The sequence below is a fragment of the Palaemon carinicauda genome, chromosome 11, assembly GCF_036898095.1.
Source record: "Palaemon carinicauda isolate YSFRI2023 chromosome 11, ASM3689809v2, whole genome shotgun sequence".
Lineage (NCBI taxonomy): Eukaryota > Metazoa > Arthropoda > Malacostraca > Decapoda > Palaemonidae > Palaemon > Palaemon carinicauda.
The window spans coordinates 95,715,177-95,742,626 of record NC_090735.1 but is presented as its reverse complement, the minus strand read 5'-3'; the positions used below and the strand labels follow the sequence as shown (position 1 = coordinate 95,742,626).

Genomic DNA, 27,450 nt, shown 5'->3' with positions numbered 1-27,450 from the left:
CGCGACAGGTCAGTTGCGTGTCCACCAGCGTTATCCATAAGGAGAAGGATCTTGAATGGCAAGCCCTTCTCTAAGAGATATTCATGGACTTGCGGGATGAAACACTGGTGGAACCAGTTGGAGGTCAGCATCTTCGTAATCCATGCTTTTTGATTATGCATCCAGTACACGGGAAGGAGATTCTTATTTTTGTTTTTCAAAGCGCGAGGATTTTTCGACTTATAAATAAGCCCCGGCTTTAACAAAAATCCAGCAGCATTGCCACACATCACGAGGGTAACGCGATCCTTGAATGCCTTAAAGCCAGAGGCTTTGGCTTCCTCTTTGAACAGGAAAGTTCGCGACGGCATTCTCTTCCAAAACAAGCCGGTTTCATCCATATTAAACACTTGTTCCGGCTTGTATCCACCTTCAGCGATAATGTTCTTGAAAGTCTGGTTCACGTAAGTTTCAGCAGCGGCAGTGTCAGCGGAAGCAGACTCCCCATGCAGGGAAACGCTTTTCAGGGCGAAGCGTTTCTGAAACTTCGCGAACCATCCTTTGCTGGCGGAAAAACGTTGTTTCTGACGCTGGGAATCAGTGGAGGTCCCTGGTTGAGGATCATCTACATCATCATCTTCTTCAGCATGGTCGCCATCGTCGTCATGAGGTTCCTTTGCCGCAAAATTCTCATACAAGCTCAAAGCCTTTGTTCGGATGGTGTTCGTATCCAACGCTATGTTCTTCTTCCGACAGTCGGCAATCCACACAGCTAAAGCACCTTCCATGCGTACGATCGTTTTATTACGCGTTGTAACGACTCGCTTCGCTGATCTGCTAAAGGTGATTGCAGCAGTCTTTCTAATGTTCGCCTCGTCCTTCTTGATGTAGCGAACGGTGGATTCGTTGATGCCAAAATGGCGGCCGGCGGCCGCGTAACTTCTACCATCTTTTAACATGTCGAGAAGCGTAACCTTCTCAGCTATCGTCATCATTCTTCGGTGGCGTTTAGGCTCACTACCAGCCTTACTAGAAGCAGAACGCTTGGGAGCCATTGTAACAGAAAGTTCAACAAAAAGTTCAACTTAAAACAGTCGCACACAGCACAGATTAAACTTCACAAAGTTAAGAACGTCTACTCAGCAATACGCGGAAAGAGAAAGTGAACGATGCAGCCCCGCGAGAACTGTGATGCTGCGGGTAGAAGATGCGGGCAAAACACCAATCACAGGCTAGATAACAAAACTTGAGTTTTGATTCGTCATCTATCAGCGCTTGAACCAATCACAACCCGTCTTACAGTACATGGTGCGTTGGTTACTCATAGAAGATGCCCCGCGCATACTGAACGTACGTAGATTAAGTACAATACCGTAATAATAATAAATAATGATAATAATACTGTACAGTAATAATAATAATAATAATGATTAATAATAATAACAATAATAATTTTATTAACAACAACAACAATAATAATAATAATAACAATAATAATAAAAATTTACGTACGTACGCTATTTTACGCCTCTCTCTCTCTCTCTCTCTCTCTCTCTTTCTCTCTCTCTCTCTCTCTCTCGTACGCTTACAGTACTTATTCGAAATGTGATTTTTGCAACAAAGAATATTATTGGATGCAGTACTGTACTACGTACGTATACATACAAAAGATTCATGGAAAAGAAGCACATCCATTACAGTACACACCATTCTAATATGGTATGACTGCATCTGATTTGCGTTTCATGTTCGATTTAATTTTACTACGTACTGAATTATCGTATGATCACATTCTCTTTTCGTGTTTTATTTCTTTCTGTGCTGAATTATATATCATATGTAATGCAATGAACAATCAGTAAGAGCAGATATTACTAATTACAGTATTAATGGAATTACAGGTAACAAAATATCGTATTTGGTTATCTTCAGATTTCGCGGTATTTTCGAATTTTCCGGAAAATCCGCGATATGTATATATATATGGGTTATGGGAAAACCCCGCGAAGTGGTGAATCCGCGATTGTCGAACCGCGAAGTAGCGAGGGTTCACTGTAAATCTATATTTGTTCCATGATTGGAATACAAACCTACGCTATTTATTTTGGGTTATTACTTTTAGCGAAGCTTAAAGGACGAGCCATCAAAATTTTAGCAAGGGTTAAGTACCCATTCTACTAGTTAGGGGGGTAAAGGGGTGTACAGGTAGTTTGCTACTGCTCCCACTCGCACACCGGTGATTTAGCTCACTTCGCTTTTGGCTCGGATGGTGTACGGTCGTTGCCGTTCTTCATCCTTCGCTTATTTTTGGACTGCCATTAATTGCTGTTGTTTGCGCTTTCTCTATTATTATTGTGTGTGTCGACGTCTGCTACCATGCGTACTTGCCCTGGACTTGAAGTTCGGCCCTGCCGAACCTTCATGTCAGCCGTGGACACGGATCACCACACCCTTTGTCCCGCCTGCATAGGTCAACGGTGTGATAGTGATAACAGGTAAAGTGAGTGTCGGGAGTGGTCTGCCTCCCAGTGGGAAAGGTTTGGGTGACGGCGGAAGAAGTCGAAGCGGGATATTTCTCCTACGAAGGTTTCTTCTAAAGGTGAAAAACCCAAGACCTCTTCTTCCGCTTCCCTGCCTTCCTCCGAAGATCCTGCTGATAGCGTAGACCCTTTAATTTACGGCCAACCCTGGTCCTTGAGAGATGATGTTGCTTCCCCTAGCGAAGCAGCCCCACCTTTCCCCCCGGGAGAGGCCTTGTCTCTGTCTCCTTTTTTACAGGTGTGGTAGCCTTGGGGCTTCCGGGCCCACCCTCTTAGGGCTCCTTGCTGCGCTTCATCATTCATAGTGCTAGTGCACAGCCATCGTTGACTTTGGAGCTAAATCCTGTGTCGTACGTCGACGTTTTAGTGTCTGAGGCGTCTTCTGTGGCCGCTGCCGACGCCCCTGCACCTTCGGATTCTCCAGCTGTTGCTGCCCAGTCTCTTCCTCTCAATCCTGTTCATCCTTTGAGGGGGGAACTTAGTCTTTCTTCTGTCTCTCCTGTGAGTGTTTCTCTTCCTCAGGGGAGTTCACTCATAGAGACTCCTCTATGGAGGACTGCTGCTTCTAAAGGTCAGTTGTTCCGTAACTGGGATAAAAACTTACACCATTTATTTAGGGTTATTAATTTCTGCGTAGCTGAAATGACGAGCCATTAAAATTTAGCTAAGGTTAACTACCCATACCTCTAGTTACCAGGGGTAGGGGGGTTAGCTTGCTACCGCTCCCACTCACACACCGGTGATTTAGGTCACTTTGCTTTTGGCTAGGATAGTGTACCGTCGTTGCTGTTCCTCATCCTTCGCCAATATTTGGACTGCCATTAATTAATTTTTTTGCTTTTTCTTTGTGTTAGTGTGTGTATGTTTTGACTTCTGCGAACATGTGCACTTGCCCTGGACTTGATGGCCGGCCCTGCAGAACCTATATGTCGGCAGTGGAGACAGATCCCCACACCCTTTGTCCCGTCTGCAGAGGTCAACGGTGTGATATCAACAACCAGTGAAGTGAGTGTCGGGAGTGGTGTGCCTCCCAGTGGAAGAGGTTTGGGCGACGGCGGAAGAAGAAGTCTAAGCGGGATGTTTCTCCTGCGAAGGTTCCTTCGAAGGGGGAAAAACCCAAGGCCTCTTCTTCCATCTCCTGACCTTCCTCCAAAGCTCCTACTCGTTTGGTCTCTTCCGAGAAACTGTCGATTAATAGCGTAGACCCTTTTTATTTCGGCCAACACGGGTCGTCAAGAGATGGTGTTGCTTCCCCTAGCGAAGCTGCCCCACCTCTCCCTCCGGGTGAAGCCTTGTCTATTTTTTCTGTGTAACAGGTATGGGGTTTCCGGGTCCACCCTCCAAGGACTCCTTACTGCAGCTCATCCTTCGGGGTGAAAGTGTGCAGCTGTCGTCGTCGACTTCAGAGGTAGATCCTCTTGCGCTTGACGAAGTCGTGGTGTCAGAGGTGTCTTCTGTGGTTTCTGCCAACTCCCCTCCAGACTCTCCAGCTGTTGCTGCCGACTTAGTTTCCCCTGGTCCTGATCATCCTTCGAGGGGGAAACTTAGTCCTTCGTCTGTCTCTCCTGCGAGTGTTTCTCCCCCTCGGGGGAGTTCACTCATAGAGACTTCTCTTCGGAGGACTGCTGCTGCTCATGGTCAGCTTGCTGATACAACGGCCCCTAGAGGGAGTCTCCGTCGCAGAGCTCGCCCGCCGCTTTGCCTTAGACTTCACCCTTCCCCATTGGTGAAAAGGCGCCTCTTCGGCACTTCAGTCTTGTCATCGCAGCCGGCACTCGGACCATCGAGCTCCTCTCTCATCAGGTAGTGAACCTTTGGGCCAACACTATCCTGAAGAGGAGGGAAACAATCATAGGAAAGCTCTATAGACATCTCCATCAGGCCGAAGTAGCGAGTCTGAGAAATGCTCCTTTCGAGGGCAATTCTTTGTTCCATCCCAAGGATGTTGAGCGGGTGGCAGAGAGGTGTAGGAAGTCCAGTCAGGACTCCCTCATCTAAAAGGTCTTAACAGCAAGACCTTACCCCTCTCAGCCACAGCGGAAAGCACAGCAGAACCCGCAACTGAAAAGGGCTAAAGACCCAAAACAGCAGGGTAAAAAGGGTGCAAAGCAGGCCTTTCACAGCAAAAAGTCCTTCCGTGGGGGAAAGGGTAAGAAGGGATCTGGCCGAGGTTGGTCCCAATAAGACAGGCAATCCTCCCATTTGTCCATCTGTGGGGCAATGCCTACAAAGTTGCTGGCAGAGTTGGCTTTACCATGGGGCCGAACCCTGGACGGTCGAGGTGATTTGTTCAGGGTATTGTATCCTGTTCACGCTCTCTCTCCCTCCACTGACTCGAGTGCCAATTCCATTGAACTCATGTACGAAGGGATCCACACAGGAGTTTGCCCTCAGGGCAGAAGTCCAGTCCATGTTGGAGAATGACGCTCTCCAGGAGGTCCTCGACGGGTCCCCAGGCTTCTACAGTCGACTCTTTCTTGTGAAAAAGGTGTCTGGAGGTTGGGGACCAGTCATCAACCTCTCGGCCCTGAACAGGTTTGTCGAACAGACCTTTCAGGATGGAGATGGCCGACACAGTCAGACAAGCGATAAGACCTTTGGACTTAATTTGCACTCTAGATCTGAAGGACGCATACTTCCAGATCCCAATTCATCCGTCTTCCAGGAAGTATCTGAGATTCATGTTCAATCGGAAGGATTACCAGTTCAGGGTGCTGTGTTTCGGTCTTTCCACAGCACCCCAGGTATTCACGAGAGTTTTCGCCCTAGTATCATCTTTGGCTCACAGAGTCGGCATCCGTCTCCTAAGATACTTGGACGACTGGCTGATTCTGGCAGACTCGGAGGCGGCCTTTCTCTGCCACCGAGACGAGCTTCTAAGGTTTTGCCAGGATCTGGGGATCGTGGTAAACCTTGAGAAATCTCAACTGCTCCCCTCTCAAGAACTGGTATACCTAGGCATGCGATTGGACACCCTAAGGCACAAAGCGTTTCCATCAGACGAAAGGATCCAGAGACTGAGGGAGATAGCACAGGTCTTCCTCAGTCGGGAAGAGCTCCCGGTGCAGGATCGGCTTCTCCTTATCTGTCACCTCTCTTCCCTGACCTGACTGGTCTCCAACAGTTGCCTCAGGATGAGATCCCTCCAGTGGCGACTAAAATCCCAATGGAAACAGCACTCCGATTCCGGGATCACCTAGTCCGCATAGGGCTAGAGGAACAGTCGGACCTCAGGTTGTGGCTGGCTGAGCAGAACCTCTGCAAAGGGGTCGATCTTCTCATCTCTCCGCCGGAATTGATGCTGGTGGGGGCTCACGTGCTGCACCATTACATCTCCGGCCAATGGTCCAAATCAGAAAGGTACCAGCACATAAATCTCTTAGAGATTAGGGCAGCCTTTCTGGCCCTCAAAGAGTTCCACCAGGTCCTGGCGGGGCACTCCGTGGTGCTGATGAGCGACAACACCACGGTAGTAGCTAATCTAAGCAAACAGGGCAGTACCTTTTTGCAGCAGCTGTGCCATCTTGCAGTAGAGATACTCAGATGGACAGAAGACAACTCGGTGACTCTATCAGCCCGCTTCATTCCGGGCAAGCAGAATGTGCTAGCAGACAAGCTGAGCAGAGCGACTCAGATAGTTGGCACCGAGTGGTCTTTGAATCCTCTGAGAGCCAACAAAGTCCTGACTTTGTGGGGTTCCCCGACTTTGGATCTGTTCGCAACGGCCCTGAATTTCAGACTCCCGTTGTACTGCTCCCCAGTCCCGGATCCCCAAGCTCTTTGGCAAGATGCTTTTCAACAACGGTTGATAAACCTGGACTCTTACGCGTTTCTCCCGTTCTGTCTGATGACAAAAGTCCTCAACTAGGTACGAGCAAGCAACAAATTGCAAATGACCCTCCTAGCTCTGCTATGGCATCACGCAGAATGGTTCCCGGACCTTCTGCATCTCCTCACGGAGATCCCAAGGGAGCTTCCTCCACAACACGACCTCCTCAAACAACCACATGCCAACATCTTTCACAGAGCCATAGCCTTGCTTCGACTTCACGCCTGGAGACTATCCAGCAGCTCCTCACACAAAGAGGCTTTTCGCAACCGGTTGCGAAAAGAATGGCTGGACACCTCAGGAGATCCCCAGAGGCAGTCTACCAGGCGAAGTGGTCAGTTTTCTGTGGTTGGTGTCGTGAAAGGGGTATCTCTCCCCTCGATGCCTCTGTTCCAACCATAGCAGAGTTTCTTGTATACCTTCGGGAAGAAAAGCTTTTCTCGGTCTCGGCAGTCAAAGGCTACCGCTCAGCTTTGAGTCTCGGCAGTCAAAGGCTACCGCTCAGCTTTGAGTCTCAGCAGTCAAAGGCTACCGCTCAGCTTTGAGTCTCGCCTTTAGACTGAAAGGAGTCAATATTTCTTCCTCGTTGGAACTCTCTTTGCTCATACGCAGTTACGAGCTTACTTGCCCCCAGGCAGAGCTAAGACCTCCCCCTTGGAACATGGTTCGGGTCCTCAGGTCTCTGAAGGGCTTCCCCTATGAACCACTACGCCAGGCCTCCGATCGCCACCTCCCGTGGAAGACGGTGTCCTGCTCTCTTTGGCTTCGGCCAAGAGAGTCAGCGAACTTAATGGTCTATCTGCTGATGTCTCCCACTCTAGGAGATGGGGGAAGTAATCCTCAACTTCGACCCTGAGTTTGTAGCTAAGTCTCAAAATCCAGGTGTGCCGGACTCCAGGTTCGTCCCATTTTGGATAGAGAGTCTTCGTTCTGTAACCGAAGATCCAGACCAACTGTTACTATGTTCAGTGAGGAGTCTGAGGTGTTACTTAAAAAGAACAGCAAAAGCTTGCCCCCGTGCACAAGCACTTTTTGTCAGCACGGGGAAGGTCAAGAGGAGGGTCACGAGGAATACTATTTCCTCCTGGATAAGGAAAGTAATCGAATACGCTCTATATCCAGATCCTCCTCTGTCCAACCGACCCAGAGCTCATGACGTCAGAGGCATTGTAACGTCTCTGGCATTCAAGAAAAATTTTTCTGTGGCACAGGTATTGCAAGCGGGCGTGTGGAAGCGTCAGACTACCTTCACAGCCCACTACCTGAAAGACGTAACCCACAGGAGCATGGAAACCTTCTCCATTGGTCCTGTGGTGGCCGCACAACAAGTGATCTAATGCCTCAGCCTCCTTAATGGACAAGTAGCAGAGGGTTGAGGGCTGAGGTTACCCGGGTTAGTCTAGGGTGAATAAAAAGAATGTCTGGCTCACTACTTTCTTTCTCCTTCTCCCCCCTTGGGGGAAATAGCTCCGCAAGACTGAAGCATAGCTGACCCCACCTCTCTGCAGGTAAGAATAATTTTCCTTGTGCATCCTGGGTATGAATGAATACTTTGTTACGTCACCAATACCTCTTGAGGGAGGGTATTGGATATGTCTTAGAATCCTCGAGTTCCTACGTGAAGACAAGCTACGACTCTCTCTTTTTAGCGAGGGTAGGGTTCCCTCTACTATCGATCACAGATCGAAATAGAGAGGACCCTGGGTCATGACCAAGGTCAGTTGGTAAGGACTTCCTCCCTCCTAAGAGTAAGTCACCCTAATAAATAGCGAAGGTTTGTATCTGTGTCGGAACAAATAACAAATTTGGAAATAATTTGTATTTTTTCTGAAGCTATTTATACAAATTGGCCCGCCACCCTGTCCCCCTTGAAGTCCTGCCAGAAAGCAAAAGTGGTTACTCAACTGACAGGTGTGAGTGAGCGGGGTAGCTAGTCTACCCCAACCCCCTCCCGCTAACTAGCGGATGGGGTAATTATCCCTCACTAAAATTGTCTTGGCTGGTTTTCAGCGTTGCCAAAAGTAATACCCTAATGAATAGCTTCAGGTTTGTATGTTAGGAAAAATACAAATTATTTCAAAATTTGTTATTTTTAAAGGAGTGTTAGGGCTTGGTGGCCTGTTGGATGGGTGGGACTTTCCTGCCACCTAGCAGTACAGTGGGTGCTACTATAGCGTGAGGTCTACCGCCATATGTTGCCTACCCCGGTGGAGGGTGAGGTCTACCGCGTGACCAGCGTCCCAGAGGACCGCACCTAACCATCGAATATGTGAACTGCCCAAATCCATCAAAAACGTGACCTGTCCATAGAAAAGGAAGCAAATGGAGCTCCTAAATCAGTTTTTCCCTCGGCCTAAAAGAGATATCAATTGAGCGATCGTGGTTGGACGCTAAAACGATAATTCTGAAGAGAATGCGAGGTATTGGTCGTCAGCTGTTCCAGTCTCATCTTGATAATTTTTGCTGGAAGGTGATGAGAAAAAATCCAATGATCTATTTGTGTCATTCTTAGAAGATGTACGAAGTGTGTATTGCTAGATTAACCTGTTTGATGGAAGAAGAGTGTATCGCTAGAATAAATGTATGGAAATATATGATAACCTGTTTGATGTACGAAGAGTGTATCGCTAGAATAAATGTATGGAAATATATGATACCATGTCTGATGTACGAAGAGTGTATCGCTAGAATAAATGCATGGAAATATATGATAACATGTTTGATGTACGAAGAGTGTATCGCTAGAATAAATGTATGGAAACATATAATAACATGTTTATTTTTACCTTTATTCCTTTTTTTTAATGTAATCAGAAATCCAATTATCTATGTAAGTCATTTCTAAGATATGTTTAAATTAGGTGTTTATTGCTTAAACAAATGTATGAAATGTGTTTTATCTACGAGGGATGAATAACTCATCAGTAGACCTCACGCTATAGTGCTAACGGGAGGTAGATCTCACGCTATAGTGTGGTAGACCTCACGCTATAGTAGCACCGTACAGTGAACCCTCGCTACTTCGCGGTTCGACCATCGCGGATTCACCACTTCGCGGATTTTTTCCATAACCCATATATATACAGTAACATATATATATATATATATGTATGCATGTATTTATGTATATATGTATGTATGTATATATGTAGGTATGTATATGTGTATACATATAAATATATACTGTATATATATATATATATATATATATACACACACACACATATATATATATATATATATATATATATATATACAGTATATATATATATATATATATATATATATATATATATATATATATATATATATATATATATATATATATATATATATATATATATATATCTAAAGTAGGAAGATGTGATGTAGTTCTAAGGGAATGGTATGGGAAATACAATATGTCTGGGTAATAAGCAAAGCTCTACCTCCAGTTTGTTTCTTCATTATGATCAGAGATAAATGTAAACAAAACATTGGTTGCCATTTTTTAACGTGCTTTTTAGCGTGTTTAGGAAACGCATGATATAAAATTGCCTTTAATATTTGTGCCTGTTTTAGTTTAGGGTACTGTAGTACATGCATTAAGTGTTCTGTACATTAAAGGGTAGTTTGTTAACAGTACTACGCACAAGGGAAGGTTTTAAAAGTCTGAATATACATGTTGAATAAATAGGTAAATATGGTGTCACTACTTCGCGGATTTTCACCTATTGCGGCCGCGTCTGGAACCTATCTACCGCGATAAACGAGGGTTCACTGTAACTTGAAGCAACCTAGTTAAAGTTTCAACAGCTGTATCTAGCATTGCTGAAAGCATATTTCTATTGAAGAAAAATGGTTTGCATTCATGTAGTATCAAATTAAAATGACTTAGATTGCTTCTGTAAAAAGAGTTGAGGAATTTCATTGTTGTCATACGCTATTGTTACAATATTTATGTAGAAATTTAGTTGGGATGTAATTTTTCATCATAAGGTGTCGTAACTTACCTAAGTTATTTATATTTTTTGTCAACATTACCATATATCCCAGATATCATGAAGAATTGGTATCATTTTTCAGGATCAAAATGGTAGCAGAAAATCGTATTAATTTGGATGTACCTAGGTATGATCAATCGACATTTAGTGGCCGAATAAGACACTTCATGGAAATTACTGACTGGCGATTGTGCTTCAAGTCAGACAAAGCACTCGATGATGCCAAAGAACTTCTAGCAAAATACAGGTAAGTCCACTACAGTAATTATAATTACAGTATTCACATGGATAGTATCAGTGCTTTACAAGTAGATTTGATTCAATTAATGATTGTGAAAAAAAATTCCTGTGAAATTACCGTATACTAATTATTTAGTATTTGTTGCCCATTTAAAATCTTTATTCAATCTAGATTATTGTCTGGTGTAATTTAATAACTTGGAATATGATCAGGGGTATGTGAGCTTGGACAACTTGAAAACAGCAAACATAGCTGTTGCATGTCCTTTATCTCTGTGGGTTTAAGAGTGTTAGCTAAATATATCTTAGACTAAGGTACACTTGCAGATATTGGGATTTTATAATTTTCAATATCAAACTTACCCGATGATCATATAGCTGCATCCCTGCTGCCCGACAGAAAAAATCTACGGGCGGAATACGCCAGCGATCGCTATACAGGTGGGGGTGTACATCAACAGCGCCATCTGTCAAGTAGGTACTCAAGTACTCGATGTCAACATAGAACCAATTTTCCCTCTGTCGTGCCACAGGCAAGACCTACTAAATACGCCGTCCCTAACTGGATTTGTTTTCACAACGAATTGGTGAAGTACACTATTCCAGTTTTGAGCTTTCGCTATGCAGGGGTTTTATCTTCATTTCAAAACTTGAACTCGTTTTGGATAGATTTAATTATGGCCGACCCTTCCCTTAGACGGAAGTGTTGGTGACGAAGAGAGTATGGACTCTCATTCACTTTTAAATGGCCGACCCTTCCCTTAGACGGAAGTGTGTTTAGGTTTTTGGTAATTTTGCTTAACAAGTTATAGATCTATTTATTTTATATCTCTCCGCCTTTATAGGCCTCTTCGATTAACTTTCCATTTATTATAAACTTATAAAAATTAATTTTTATGTTTGTTTATATGCGACCTTTCCTAACAGTAGGCGGTCCTTATTTGGAACCGAAGTTAATTAACATTGAGCCCGTCATTTCGTATTTACCTTTTAAGAATTTATACTCTTTTAATTTTAATGTTTTTGAAAGAATTTCTTTGATAAGTCTCGTACTGTTTTCAAAGATGAACTAACGTTTAGTTTAGTCTCCGCAGTTGTTAACGTTCAGAACGTTCAACATGCGCTCTATCGTTACGATAGAGAGAGAGTATTTCACGGTTTCACGTTGCAGTAAGAGTAAACCGATTCTAGCATTTCGTTCATTCTTTCTTAGCTTAAATGGTTTAAATTCTAATAAAGGAACTTTTTATTTGGGAAACCTTTCAGTTTTTTCCTTTAGCAAATAATATGTTTTAACGATATATATTTGGGCTCTTCTCTCAGGTTCTAAGTCGAGAGAGAAGAGAGAGAGAGATAGAGACGGAGGGAGAGAGAGGAGAATAAACGTTTCGTTCAAGCGGGTAACGTTGTTCTCGTTTTTTTTTTTTTTTACTCTTCTCCCTAGTCGCTGTAGGGGAAGAAGGTACAACGTTTCTAGAGTTTTATTCTTGTTCCCAGGCTTTATGTGGTGAGAGATTTTAAACGTAGTTTATTTGATCTAGTGTTTAGTCTCTTTTCCAGCCACTGAATTCTTTATCTTTAATTATGTTTTTCTGTTGCATTGTAAACTGTTTTCGCAATTACTACCTTTTAATGAAGGATAGGATTGCGTGTTTCAGATAGAAATCAGTTAAAGTTTCGATTTCAGTGAAATAAGTGCTAACAGAAAATCAAAAGTGATAAAGTGATATGCGCAAAGTGTTACAGTGTTGCGTTCGAGGGTTCGTCTGTTCGTGCCAGTTGTTCACCTAGTCCGATACCTCTTACAAGCTCCCAAGCCCAGGGGAGAAGTAATGTCGAAGGACTTATGGGTTCCACAGGCCTTGATTGACGAACAGACGTTTCCCTCGGTGGTTTCGGGTGTATCTACACACGTTGCCGACGTGATCGCCCCACCCACACAAAGACGAGAGAGCCCATTTATTCCTCGTCTGCGGAAGAGGTTTCTCGCAGAAACCATGGACCAAATCTTGCAGCTTTTTAGTGCAAGTCGGTCCCTTCCGCGCAAGTCCAACGGCCTAGGTGTAGCCACTGGGTCAGTTCGGACTCGCTGCAGTCATCCGACGACTGCACACCTCCCAAGAGAGGCAAGGTGGTACCGCAACAGGCAGTAACTCCGTCTGTTGCCGCACCAGCTGTTTTAGACCCTCAGTCACAACGGACAGTAGCTCCGTTTGTTGCCGTCTTTTATAGACCCTAGTGGTCCATGCTGCAGACTATGCAGTCTCAGCTTGCTTCCTTCATGCAGGAGTATCGTGCTGAGAAGGTTGACACTGCACCTGTTAACCTACAACCTACCACGGTTGTGCGCTCAGCAGATACTGCGGCTGCCTGCTCCCACACTCCACCTGTGAGAGCTCCACCACCGATGCGCAGTCGACCCTGCCAGACGCATGTTCATGCTGCACCCTCCGTTGACATGCGTGAGCTACCGCATCAGCAGTGGGAAGGTGCTGTAAAGCTGCCGTGTTTTGACACAATGCGGCATGCTCCGCAACCCACGGCAGTCCCTCCCACGCTCCAGCACTCCGCTTTTGTTGTTGCCAGCTCCCACACTCCGACTGCGGAGAAGGTTGACGATGCACCCGTTGGCCTACAGCCTGCCACGGTTGTGCGCCCAGCATGGCTGCCTGCTCCCACACTCTTGTTGTGAGAGCTCCTCCACCCATGCGCAGTCGACCCTGCCAGACGCATGCTGACTCCCACAGACACACGGAGCACTCCGTTGCCGTGCGTGAGCTACCACAAGCTGCCGTGTTTTGACACGGTGTGTCAGCCTCCGCAAACCACTGTGGTTACCGCCACTCGCCCGCAGCAGACTAGTCAGTCAGGAGTTGAGGCTTCCCCACACAGCTTTGGTTGTTGCCAGCTCACAGACTGTCAAGCAGTTACATGACGTTGCCTTCTGGTCTGCTACTATGCACCAGTGCTGTATGTCCTCACGCTCCTGTTGTGGTTGACAGTTCAGTTTTTGACAGTTCACAGACTGTCGAGCAGTTACATAAAGTTGCCTTCTGGTCTGCTGCTTATGCACCAGTGAAACCCTCACTGAGATAACCTAGCCTTTCTCGGACATGGTTCCTGTAGATGAGAAAGTGCTGTTCTCCCTCCTTCTGATATTCCCTTGAGGACTCTGTCATTTGGAGAGGAGCCTTAAGCTGCTTAGCCTCCTATGGACTTTAATTAAAGCATAACATGCTTCCAGGGATGGTAAATGGTTCCGCTTCAGTCGCTAATCCCGTCTGTTGCCACACCTGCTCCCATAGACCCTAATGGGCTTTGTTGCAAGACATGCAGTCCAAGCTTAGTTCTTGTTAGAGGATTTTTTACGGAGAGGAACCTTCTAGCCAACAACCTTCCTACCGGTTGGTTGTACGCCCTGTTGACGCTGAGGTATCCTACTCACGTCCGCCAGTTGAGATGGTTCCTCCACCGGTGCGACCCAGTGTGGGTTGCCAGTCGCACGTTGACGTTAAGCAACTCTCGGAGGTGGTTGTGGACGTTCAGTGTGTCACTAGGAAGACGTTCAACAACCAGCAGAGGTGACTTGTTGTGACGCAGTGCGGCAACCTCAGCAACCCGGTAGGGGGTTGTCTGCACAACCCAGACAGTCTAGACAGTTTCGGGTTGTCGCTGTACTTCCTCGCGTCCCCATGGTTGACAGTTCACAGACTGTGCAGCAGTACCATGATCTTGTGTCCGGCTCCGTCACGCATCCACCAGTGCGACCGGATTCAGCGAGTCAGACGTTGCCCACTCCGTTGCCGTTTCCTCATCAGTTTCGGATGAGGAACCCTCTGATGGGGACATGGCTGAACAAGACGATCATCCCCCAGCCATGCTATCCATCCAGAAGATGCTGAAGAAGGAACACTGCCCTGTCAGGCTGTGGATGAGTCTGGTTAGGACACTGTCATCCGTGGTTCAATTGGTGTCTCTTGGAAGACTACACCTCCCTCCTCTTCGGTATCATCTAGCTCTTCACTGGAAAAGGACAAGACGCTAGAAGCGGTCTCGATCCCGGTTTCCGGAAAGATAGTCTGGTCTGACTTGATGAAAGGACTTTATCAACCTTTGAAAGGGTCTTCCCCTGACTGTTCAGACTCCCAACCACGTTCTCTTCTCAGACGCATCGGACGTAGGCTGGGGTGCGTCCTTAAGCGGTAGGGAATGCTCGGGATTATGGAACTCGAGTCAAAGGACAATGCATTTCAACTGCAAGAAGCTTCTGGCAGTACGTCTGACCTGGAAAAGCTTCAGGTCTCTCCTTCAAGGCAAAGTGGTAGAGGTGAACACGGTCAACTCCGTGCTTTGATGTACATCTCCTAGCAAGGAGGGACCTACTCTCTGACATGGTACGAGTTCGCAAGTGACCTCCTCTCCTGTTCAACAGGTCTAGACTTTTCACTAGTAACGAGTTTCATCCAAGGCAACTTGAATGTCTTAGCAGATTGTCTCAGTAGGAAGGGACAATAATTCCAACACATTGGACCTCCACAAGGATTTATGCGAGAGACTTTGGGTCACCTGGGGCCAGCCAACCATAGATCTCTTCGCAATCTCGATGTCCAAGAAGCTCTCAATCCTTTGCTCACCTATCCCGGACCCAGCAGTAGTTCTTATAGATGCCTTTCACTAGATTGGTCTCATCTAGATCTATATGCATTCCCTCCGTTCTAGATTGTCAACAAGGTACTGCAGAAGTTCGCCTCTCACGAAGGGACAAAGTTGACTCTGGCCCGCGAGAGAATAACTTACCGAGGTACTTCGATGGCTAGTAGACGTTCCCAGAACTCTTCCCCTAAGGGTGGACCTGCTACGTCTGCCACGCGTAAAGAAGGTACAGTGAACCCTCGTTTATCGCGGTAGATAGGTTCCAGTCGCGGCCGCGATAGGTGAAAATCCGCGAAGTAGTGACACCATATTTACCTGTTTATTCAACATGTATATTCAGACTTTTAAAACCTTCCCTTGTACGTAGTACTGTTAACAAACCACCCTTTAATGTACAGAACACTTAATGCATGTACTACAGTACTTTAAACTAAAACAGGCACAAATATTAAAGGTGATTTTATATCATGCATTTCCTAAACATGCTAAAAAGCACGATAAAAAATGGCAACCAATGTTTTGTTTACATTTATCTCTGATCATAATGTAGAAACAAACTGGAGGTAGAGCTTTGCTTATTACCCAGACATATTTCCCATACTTTTCCCTTAGAACTAAATCACATCTTCCTACTTTAGATATATAGATATATATATATATATATATATATATACATATATATATATATATATATATATATATATATATATATATATATATATATATATATATATATATATATATATATATATATATATATATATGTGTGTGTGTGTGTGTGTGTGTGTATATATATATATATATATATTTATATGTATACACATATACATACAGTACCTACATATATACATAAATACATGCATACATATATATATATATATATATATATTACTGTATACATATGGGTTATGGAAAAAATCCGCGAAGTGGTGAATCCGCGATGGTCGAACCGCGAAGTAGCGAGGGTTCACTGTACTCCAAGGCCTCCACGCTCTTCGTCTGACTGCCTTCAGAATATCGAAAGACTCTCGAGAACTAGAGGTTTTTCGAAGGAGGCAACCAGAGCGATTGCTAGAGCAAGGAGAACATCCACCCTTAGAGTCTACCAATCGAAGTGGGAAATCTTCCGAAACTGGTGCAAGTCAGTATCCATATCCTCGACCAGTACCTCTGTAACTCAAATAGCTGACTTCCTCTTATATCTGAGGAAAGAGCGATCTCTTTCAGCTCCTACTATCAAGGGTTACAGAAGCATGTTGGCATCAGTCTTCCGTCACAGAGGCTTAGATCTTTCCAACAATAAAGATCTACAGGACCTCCTTAAGTCTTTTGAGACCACGAAGGAGCGTCGTTTGGTTACACCTGGTTGGAATTTAGACGTGGTTCTAAGATTCCTTATGTCAGACAGGTTCGAACCACTTCAATCAGCCTCCCTGAAAGATCTCACCTTTAAGACTCTTTGACTGATATGCTTAACCACAGCTAAAAGAGTCAGTGAGATTCATGCCTTCAGCAAGAACATCGGATTCTCATCCGAAACGGCTACATGTTCTACATCTTGGTTTTCTAGCCAAACACGAGCTGCCTTCTCGGCCTTGACCAATATCGTTCGATATTCCAAACTTATCGTATGGTTGGAAATGAACTAGAAAGAGTATTATGTCCTGTAAGAGCTCTTAAGTTCTATTTTAAAACCTTTACGAGGCCCGTCTGAAGCTTTATGGTGTTCAATTAAGAATCCATCTTTGCCTATGTCAGAGAATTCTTTTCCTATTTTATCAGACTGTTAATACGAGAAGCTCATTCCCTTCTGAATGAGGAAGACCAAGCTTGGCTGAAGGTAAGGACACACGAAGTTAGAACTGTCACAACTTCCGTGGCCTTTAAACTAATAGATCTCTGCAAAATATTTTCGACGCAACCTATTGGAAAAGCAAATCAGTGTTCGCGTCTTTTATCTTAAGAATGTCCAGTCTCTTTACGAGAACTGCTACACTCTGGGACCATTCGTAGCAACGAGTGCAGTAGTGGTGGGGGCTCCACCACTACAATTACCTAATTCCAGAACCTTTTTAATCTTTCTCTTGAAATATTTTTGGGTTGTCCGGAAGGCTAAGAAGCCTTTCGCATCCTACTTGATTTGGCGGGTGGTCAAAATCATTTCTTGAGAAGCGCCTAGATTAGAGGTTTTGATGAGGACCTTTAGTATGGGTTGCAACCCTTCATACTTCAGCTCCTAGGAGTCGCTCAGCATCCTTTGAGGATCGCGAGGCTCAGTAAGGAAGACGTACTTAAAAAGGCAGAGTAATTGTTCAAAGTCGTCTTCCTTACCAGGTACTTATTTATTTTATGCTTGTTATTTTGAATAACTGCTAAAAGGAAATACGGAATACTTAGCTCATAATGTCAACTTGTAATGCTGGTCTCTACCCACCCCCCTGGGTGTGAATCAGCTATATGATCATCGGGTAAGTTTGATATTGAAAAATGTTATTTTCCTTAGTAAAATAAATTTTTGAATATACTTACCCGATGATCATAAATTAAAGGACCCACCCTTCCTCCCCAATAGAGAACCAGTGGGACAGAGGAGAAAATTGGTTCTATGTTGACATCGAGTACTTGAGTACCTACTTGACAGATGGCGCTGTTGATGTACACCCCCACCTGTATAGCGATCGCTGGCGTATTCCGCCCGTAGATTTTTTCTGTCGGGCAGCAGGGATGCAGCTATATGATCATCGGGTAAGTATATTCAAAAATTTATTTTACTAAGGAAAATAACATTTTTATAAATTGTGGGTGTGTAAAAGACCCATAGCCTGGTTTTCATTTAAATATTTTGAAAAGAACATTTTGTATACAGTAACTATATATAAATGTTATTTATTTGAATTTTATTTAAACACTATCTGTGTACTTAGAGGGAAAGTATTTTGTAAACCCTTTTATCCTGCCTGGTATAGTTTGGAGGAAAAGTTGCAGGTATGCTTTGTGGTCTTGTGATTTTATCTTAATACAGTTGTAAAATTAGCACTGTACTATATCTATAATCAAGGAAAAGAGTGTTTTGAATAATATTTTTTCACAAGAGTTTGGTTCTGTAACGATGTTTGTTCCGCTATGAATATAAACCCTTTCGCTCTTCACAGTGGATGCTTTGTTCTGTAACTGGAATACAAACCTATGCTATTTATTAGGGCTATTACTTTTAGAGAAGCTGAAAGGACGAGCCATTAAAATTTTTGCAAGGGTTACCTACCCATTCCGATAGATAGCAGGGGTAGAGTGGCAGCTTGCTACTGCTCCCGCTCACACACCGGTGATTTAGCTCACTTTGCTTTTGGCTCGCATGGTGTACGGTCGTTGCCATTCTTCATCCTTCACCTATTTGGACTGCCATTAATACTTTTGTTTGTGCTTTTCTTTTATTAGTGTATGTGTGTTGACTTCTGCGACCATGCGTACTTGCAGTGGACTCTAAGGTCGGTCATGCGGAACCTTCCTGTCAGCCGTGGACACCGATCACCACACCCTTTGTCCTGCCTGCAGAGGTCAAAGGTGTGATGGTGGTAACAGGTGTAGAGAGTGTTGGGAGTGGTCTGCCTCCCATTGGGAAAGGTTTGGGCGACGGTGGAAGAAGAAATCATAGCAGGATATTTCTCCTTTGAAGGTTTCTTCGAAAGGGGAAAACCCAAGACCTCTTCTTCCGCTTCCCGACCTTCCTCCGAAGCTCCTGCTCATTCGGTCTCTTCCAGGAGACCGTTGAGTAGTAGCGTAGACTTCAATTTACGGCCAACCCCGGGCCTTGAGAGATGATGTTGCTTCCCCTAGTGAAGCAGCCCCACTTCCCCCCATGTAAGGCCTCGTTTCTGTGTCCTTTTTTACAGGTGTGGTCATCCTTGGGGCTTCCGGGTCCGCCTTCCAAGGACTCCTTGCTGTGGTTCATCATTTGTGGTGCTAGTTCGCAGCCGTCGTCGACTTTGGAGTTAGATCTTCTGTTGTGCGTCGACGTGGTAGTGTCTGAGACGTCTTTTGTGGCCACTGCCAATGCCCCTACACCTTCGGATTCTCCAGCCATTGCTGTCCAGTCTGTTCCCCACATTCCTGTTCATCCTTCAAGGGGGGAACTTAGTCTTTCTTCTGTCTCTCCTGTGAGAATTTATTTTCCTTGGGGTAGTTCACTCATAGAGACACCTCTGGGGAGGACTGCTGCTTCTAAAGGTCAGCTTGCTGATCCCCCGGTCCCTAGAGGACATCTTCAATGCAGGGCTTCACCTCCACTTTGCCTTAGAGGTGGCTCTTCACCATGTGTGGAAAGGCACCTCTTCAGCTCTTCAGCCATTTCCCGCAGAGGAGCCTCCGCTTCAGTTGACTTTTGGTCCTTGACCTTCGCCTGTTCCTAGGTTTTCTCCTAACGACCCTGCCGCTAGTCCTCAGACTTCGGTCCTGGACTCTTCCATGGATCGTTCGCGATCCCCGTTGGTGGATGTTCGCCCTTCCAAAGGGCAAAACCTCAGACCAGGTTCTACAGGCTTCAAGACTCAAGGAACTTCACAATAGAGATTAGGACAGGTCACCATCGCCCTATTCCCCTCCCTGCTAACTCATTACAGCACGACCACTGTGGAAAAGGAGAAGAGGCTCCACAGAAGTGTTCAGGATCTCGAAGATTCGCTCTTCAAAGGCGGACCCACCACCGCAAACATCGGTTGAGACTCCTCACAGGGATCCTTCGGTCCCTTTCCCTTCAAGGGATCTTCCCGACAGTGTGTCAGTCACTAAGCAGCCTTGGTTCGGTGCCATGGTCAGAGTAGTCGTGCAAGCCTTCGGGCCTGCCATGTCATCTCGCTCTTCAGTGACCTCCCTTCCAACAGAACCTCCAGACTTACCAAGAGGAACCTTGGCTTTTTTTCCCCTGAAGAGGAAAAGATTATTCTCAGACGTGACCACATCCCCTAGGGTGAAACTAACTCCCGTAAGGCCTTCAAGGCCTAACTCCTGTTAGTTCTTAGAGGCCCGTCCTTCCTGTATCTCCCACTTGACACTCTCCTACCTCACCTTTGCCAAGGGAGTCGCGCTAGGCCCAGACTTCCTCCCTTCCACCTTCGGAGGAAGTTTCTCCTCGCACAGAGAGTTCTCCACCACCGACGGAAGTCAGGAGGGACAAACCTTCGATACTTGAGTCCTACCTCCTTCCTCTGAAGGAATCTAAGGACTCGAAGACTCTCTCAAAGTTCTCATCAAGGTCCTCCAGGCCTGTAGGAATAACTAGTCACTCTAGGGGTGCCTGCGATTGAGAAAATAGTGTTGGAGAAGGAGGGTAATTTTACAAGTTTTAGTGATGCAAGGAGTGTCCTTCAAGCTTTAGAAGTTTTTAATTCTAGCAACACTAGTTTTTAATATTTTAGAATGGCTTTTTATTATCGGACGGAGAGGTATAACAGTTAGATTTTGTTGGGTTCCAGCACATGTAGGTGTGTCTGGGAATGAGAAGGCAGATTCACTGGCAAAGAATGCTGCATCCAAGTTGCTGCCAAGAAGGTATCCCATTCCGTGTAACGATTTCCTACCAAACATCAAGAAATTGCTTTGGAATAAATGGCAAAAGCACTGGGATAGTCTTGATGGCAATAAAATGAGAGAAGTAACAAATGTCAATTCTCCTTGGAGGTATAACAAGATGCCCCGAAAATGGGAGATTTCTCTTGTCGTCTCCGTACTGGTCACACTCGGTTGACACATGAGTTTCTGCTGAAGGGCCAACGCCAGCCGTATTGTGAAGACTGTTTAGTACCTCTAACAGTGAGGCATTTGTTGACCGAATGCCCCAATTATAATAACTTAAGGAATAGATATTTGTTTGAGGCTCGAGGTGAGGGTGGCAGGTTCATCCTTGCCAAGATTCTTGGACATGATGTTTCTTACTATGCAAGTGGCATTTTTAGATTTATTTCAGAAGCAGGTCTTTGGAAAACTATCTAACTTTTATAATGACATTCAACTTTATTGGTTTTAATTGAATATTCTTTAAAATTTTTTGTATATATAAACTAAATGATATCGGCATCAATGACCTTAGATGTCAGGATGCCTGAAAACCTTAAATTAATCAATCAATTATGAAAGCTATTTAGGCACAATTATACTAGTAAAGATACATATTTTATGCATAATTTCCTCTTCCTTTTGTCGATCGTATACGTTAGAGTTTCAGCGATTTAGGTAACCAAGATCTTGTCTTGCGCTAGGCTAACTAGCCTAGGCGTTGTAGTATACTTTCAGACATTATCCCCGTTTACTCTTGTGTATCGCTTTATTGATTCAACGGGAGATAGTACATCTAGAATTATATAACTCGATACTTGTCTCCTGGGAGATTTAAGGGTAATTCCTTCTTCCCTCTGAGTGCTGCCGCAGGCGGCAACCCTATCCGGTCTTGCCATAAAGTAGTTCACTCCGGCTTGAATAGGCTAGGGTTTTCTGTCTCCCACCTCTGCCGGCGAGATCCTGGGTTTGGTTTTTGACAAAACCTCAGAGTATTCAGTCTTTCTGCCGGCAGCAGGGCGAGTAGTTACTCCCCTGCCGGCTTACAGCTGCCGGCATAGGAGGCTAAGCCTAGGATGTCGCTGATACTGAAATATTGTTTCTCTCTTGTGTGGAGGCGGTGGCAATCCTGCCGCCTTCTTCTACATTTGATAGACTCGGCAGATCCTAGGCTGAGGAATAGTTGATTCTTCTGCCGCCTAGGATGGCGCCGAGACTGAAATATTGTTTCACTCTTGAGTGGAAGTGGCGGCAATCCTGCCGCCTTCTACACTTGATACAGGACCTTTTTTCCTTCCCCTCTCTGTCCTTTAGCGATGACTTAGCTATCGCAATCCTGTGTCCGTTGGCCTGCAATCTCACCGCTTGCCGGGTGGGTTGCGGGGTCGGCCGGGCTCCTACATAGCAGCTGTTTAGTCCTTTATGGACACAAGGCTCCGGGAAGGCTGTGCCGGCTATGACGGCAGCCGGTGGGAGGCTCTTCTGCTGATGAAGGTTCTTCAGTCCTCCCTTGGACTGCCATCCACATTCCTGAAACCGGCAATGCCGGCAACGGATCTTGTGGCTGGATGGAAGCCTGAATGATGCATTCTCCCCTTCCATTTGAACCCTCTTTCTGGAGGAAGGCAGTAAGGTTATATATTTACACCCTTATTTATTGTAAACATACATTTGTTCCGTAACCGAAATACAAACCACGCTATTTACAATGGGTTATTACTTTTAGCGTAGCTGAAATGGCGAGCCATTAGAATTTAACGAGGGTGTATTACCCCCCGCGCTAGTTAGCGGGGGGGGGGGTAGGGGAGTGGTAGCTAGCTACCCCTCCTCCCCCTCACACACACGTGAATACTCACTTTCACTTTTGGCTCGGACTGTGACAGACGTCTCTGTCTTGGTCCTCGCTTGGCAGCCATTGTCTGTTTTGTCTTTACTTAATCGCTTACTTTTCTTTTACTCAATATATATGTAAACATGTTTTCATGTTTGTATATATATTTGAGTATAGAAATAAGTAAGTTTCCTTTTCAGATGTGTGTGTGTAGTGTACGATATCTACGTGGAGGCCTCGGCAGTTAGGCCACCACGGCGTATTTTATGGGTGGCGATCGAGTTTGACTTATGTCTTTCTCTCTCTCTCTCTCTCTCTCTCTCTTGAGGTCGTTCACCCTTTTACTACGTGTTACTACGCCCTTGTAGCCTAGCTTCCTTTCCGTGTGGGGGGTTGCTACGCGTACGTTTGTATCAATTAGTTATGAATCTAATTGTAGTTGTTTTTTTTCAGCTTGTAGAACGATTCCTTTCGGGGTTTTCGTTCTTTCTTTAGTGTTCATTCATTTTTTAATTACATGATTACATAGTTACATAATTATAATTGTTATAATTCTGTTTTGGTTACAGCTCTCCTTCCGCGAGTGTAAGTGGTTGTGAGGGCACGTGCCTGTTGTGTAATTCCTGTTCCTTTCCCTCGGGATTCCTCTTCGGAGCCTTCCCGGGGGAATGAATGTGTACTAATATTATTTGTTTTATTTTCTTACAGTTACCGATCTAGTTCGTTTCTGTAATATAGCAACGGTGTGAGCTGTCTGGTTGAGTCCTGGGGATTCGGCTGTTGCTGCCTCCCCCCTTGTATTTTCGTCAGGGGCGTGTCTCCTTCTACTGGTAGTACTCCCGTGTCGACAGACAGCTCTCCAGTTCATTTTAGAACAGTCATGAGGCTTGCCTCCTTGGGCGGATAACTTTCCTTCCGAGGGAAGTTTTTCCTGTCCAGGCTTGAGTTTTTCCCCTTTTGGGGGGTTCTTCTCTTGCCTTTTTTTCGTGCGACTATGCTCTTGGTGCTGAGCGGTCGCACCTGCAGTTTCGCTCAAGGGGCTGGGCAACTGCAGGAGCTCCTCTTCGGAGGATTGCTCCTTTTAGGTCACTGGCTGACCAGTCTCTTCCTCGAAGTGTTTCTCTTTCGTTCGCGAGAGAGTACACTCATAGAGACTCCTCTTCGGAGGTTTCTTCTGTTGCTGTTGCTGTTGGCCTCCCTCGCCGTAAGGCCCTCCGTCCGCCTCGTCGTAAGGGCCTCTCATCTCCCTATAAGGGTGCTTGAGGCGCCCTTTTGGATCTCCGTTTGCAGCCTACACTCCTTTTTTCTCGATCTTCCGCCTTGTTGCAGATGGACAGCAGTCTGATCTCGTCTTCCGACGGGCAACGGTCTTCCCGACGGACAACGGTCTGCCCGACGGACAGCGGTCTTCCGACGGACATCAGTCTCCCGGCGGACAACAGTTCCTTCGGGGCAAAGGGTTGCCCCCACGGGGGTTATTCCCTTGCGTGTCAGGGTTTCCCTGCGCGCCCTTCTGCTCATCAGCGCTCTCCTGTTCGTCAGCGCTTTCAAGATGATCTTCCCTGCGGTTCCTGTTACGTGCCCTGTGCGCCCACGTTCGCCCTCGCGATCTAGAACTTCGGTTCAGGTCGGGGTCAAGGACTTCTTTGCGCAGGCTTCCACGCGTAGCCTTCTGCTCGTCAGCGATCATCAGCTCGCCAGCGATCTCCTGATCGCCCACGTGTGTTACAGCTGGCACGCCAACGTTCTCCAACACTTCTGAAGGAACATGGTTCGCCAGCTACTAGCTCACCTGCGCATGCTGATCACCATCGCGCGACCCTCAACTGCGGATGCTGATCACCATCGCGCGACCCTCAACTGCGGATGCTGATCGCCATCGCGCGACCCTCAACTGCGGATGCTGATCGCCATCGCGCGACCCTCAACTGCAGATGCTGATTACGCATGCTGCTCCTCATCGCACAACCCTGAACGATCGCCCTCCTGCGGATGCTGATCACCATCGCACCCTTTCACGCGATCATTCACCTGCGCATGCTGCTCGCCATCGCACAACCCTGCACGATCGCCCGCTTACGCATGCTGCTCCTCATCGCACAACCCTGAACGATCGCCCTCCTGCGGATGCTGATCACCATCGCACCCTTTCACGCGATCATTCACCTGCGCATGCTGCTCGCCATCGCACAACCCTGCACGATTGCCCGCTTACGCATGCTGCTCCTCATCGCACAACCCTGAACGATCGCCCTCCTGCGGATGCTGATCACCATCGCACCTTTTCACGCGATCATTCACCTGCGCATGCTGCTCGCCATCGCACAACCCTGCACGATTGCCCGCTTACGCATGCTGCTCCTCATCGCACAACCCTGAACGATCGCCCTCCTGCGGATGCTGATCACCATCGCACCTTTTCACGCGATCATTCACCTGCGCATGCTGCTCGCCATCGCACAACCCTGCACGATTGCCCGCTTACGCATGCTGCTCCTCATCGCACAACCCTGAACGATCGCCCTCCTGCGGATGCTGATCACCATCGCACCCTTTCACGCGATCATTCACCTGCGCATGCTGCTCGCCATCGCACAACCCTGCACGATCGCCCGCTTACGCATGCTGCTCCTCATCGCACAACCCTGAACGATCGCCCTCCTGCGGATGCTGATCACCATCGCACCCTTTCACGCGATCATTCACCTGCGCATGCTGCTCGCCATCGCACAACCCTGCACGATTGCCCGCTTACGCATGCTGCTCCTCATCGCACAACCCTGAACGATCGCCCTCCTGCGGATGCTGATCACCATCGCACCTTTTCACGCGATCATTCACCTGCGCATGCTGCTCGCCATCGCACAACCCTGCACGATTGCCCGCTTACGCATGCTGCTCCTCATCGCACAACCCTGAACGATCGCCCTCCTGCGGATGCTGATCACCATCGCACCTTTTCACGCGATCATTCACCTGCGCATGCTGCTCGCCATCGCACAACCCTGCACGATTGCCCGCTTACGCATGCTGCTCCTCATCGCACAACCCTGAACGATCGCCCTCCTGCGGATGCTGATCACCATCGCACCCTTTCACGCGATCATTCACCTGCACATGCTGCTCGCCATCGCTTACCATCACGCGGTCATTATCGCCAGCGATCTTCTTCACCCACGCGGCAGCACGATCCCTCGCCGTCACGCCATCGCTTGCGTTCGTCGCCTCGGACACGTGTTCATTTACCTGCCCACTCGCCTGCGCGCCCGCGCGATCGCTCGCCTGCGCGCCCGCGCGACCATTCGCCCTCGCGCGACCATAGTTCGCGGCGAATTCCACAGCCGGTGGTAGCAGCAGGGACGCGTGCTCCTAGACGGCACTCGGGATCACCTCCATCCAAGCACAGGTTGGTAGTGCAGGACGAAGACAGGTCAGTACAGCATTCTTCCCCACCTTCTTTTCAGGCAGGTACCGTCGGGTCCACTCCAAAGGATCGCCCGATCCCTTTCACCTTAGCGAGGATTTCGGACTCTGTGTCCTTGGAGCAGCAGACATGGTTTGGTCCGCTGGCACGGGCGTTAATGAGGGTTATGAAACCAGTACTCGCCGGCCAGGGTAACAAACCAGCGGCTGTCTCTCCTACGCTGAAGAGAAAGAGAGGAGTGGACTTCGTGGTGACTTCCCCCAGGGCGAAGTTGGTTCCCAAGAGGTCGGTCTCGAGGGTCCCCTCTCCTGTACGAGTACTCTCTCCTTCTCCTGCCCTGGAAGGATTTTTGGCGGGGGGGGGGGGGCTTTCCGTTCAAGATTTCTCCATCGGACAAGGGGTGACTGCTTACCTCTTCCTCTGGGAGCTTACCAGGTTCTTTCCCTCCTCGGTTACGGCCCGAGGTTTGGTTCAAGGAAGCTACAGGAAGATCAAGGGTACTTTCCTCCTCTCGAGCTCAGACACCTTGGCCTTTCGTCGTTAAGTATCTACTTGCGGACAAGCTCGATGTTGTACCATCTGGACGCGCTGACTGAAGGCTTCCTTCGGGTGTCTCATCTGTGGAGGTCGACGACCTCAGACACCCTTCCATCCTTGAGAAGAGTTTTGTCTGTGCCCAAGGACAGAGACTTAGACAGCTGCTGTGCGGAGTAAATCGACTTCCGGTTTCACTCCTCCAAGGCGCTTTCTTCCAGACTCTGCAGGGCTCCAGCGCCCTTTTCTTTCAACCACGTCGGCCTAAGTTATCGGCTACGACAACTGGGACAAGGTGTCCAATTGCAGTTTCCTCCTGTCAGGAACAGATGGCACGGGAGATTCCCCCGGGGGGGCATAGGCCTAAAAGGAGTTCACGAACTCTAGGATTGCAGGTTTTTTCGCTGGGAGGATGCTTAAGGTTACTCATCCAAATGACAGCTTCCCGATGCCCATTCCCGCACAATCTCTGTGAGTAGCCAAGGATATCGCGCCTGCTGTCTCTGTCAGCGAATTCAGTGTCTCTGAACCTCTATGCCATAGCGTCAGCAGAGTTGCCCGGTTGGGCAGAATGATCCATACCTTAGGCGAAGGTCTTCCTTAGGATCATCGACGGCTTCACCCCCGGTCCCCTCAGTCGATCCTTTCTTGTAAGGAAGGATCTGAGAGGGGATGTCCATAGTCGACCTCTCAGTCCTGATCAAGTTTGTCGAACAAACTTCGGCCAGCGTAGACCAGCAGAATCGATCAGACTGGTAACGAGGCGACAGGACTCCTTTAACCCTGGATCGGAAGGACGGGTACTTTCAGTTTCCATTCCATCCATCTTCCAGGGTGCTCGTCGAATTCAGCCTAGACTGCAAGTATTCCTGCTTATGATGCAGTGTGGC

The 27,450-nt window shown here is 46.9% G+C and overlaps 1 protein-coding gene across 4 annotated transcripts in view; it reads left to right on the top strand.

The window, feature by feature from the left end:
- The window catches only part of LOC137650097 (sideroflexin-2-like), a 101,938-nt gene that overhangs the window by 15,509 nt on the left and 58,979 nt on the right, over positions 1-27,450 (top strand). For all 4 annotated transcript variants that reach the window (XM_068383199.1, XM_068383198.1, XM_068383200.1 and 1 more), the window contains exon 2: positions 10,414-10,578. In XM_068383199.1, coding sequence (XP_068239300.1) covers positions 10,421-10,578 — 158 coding nt within the window. In that variant the 5' untranslated portion in view covers positions 10,414-10,420. The remainder of the gene's footprint in view (positions 1-10,413; positions 10,579-27,450) is intronic.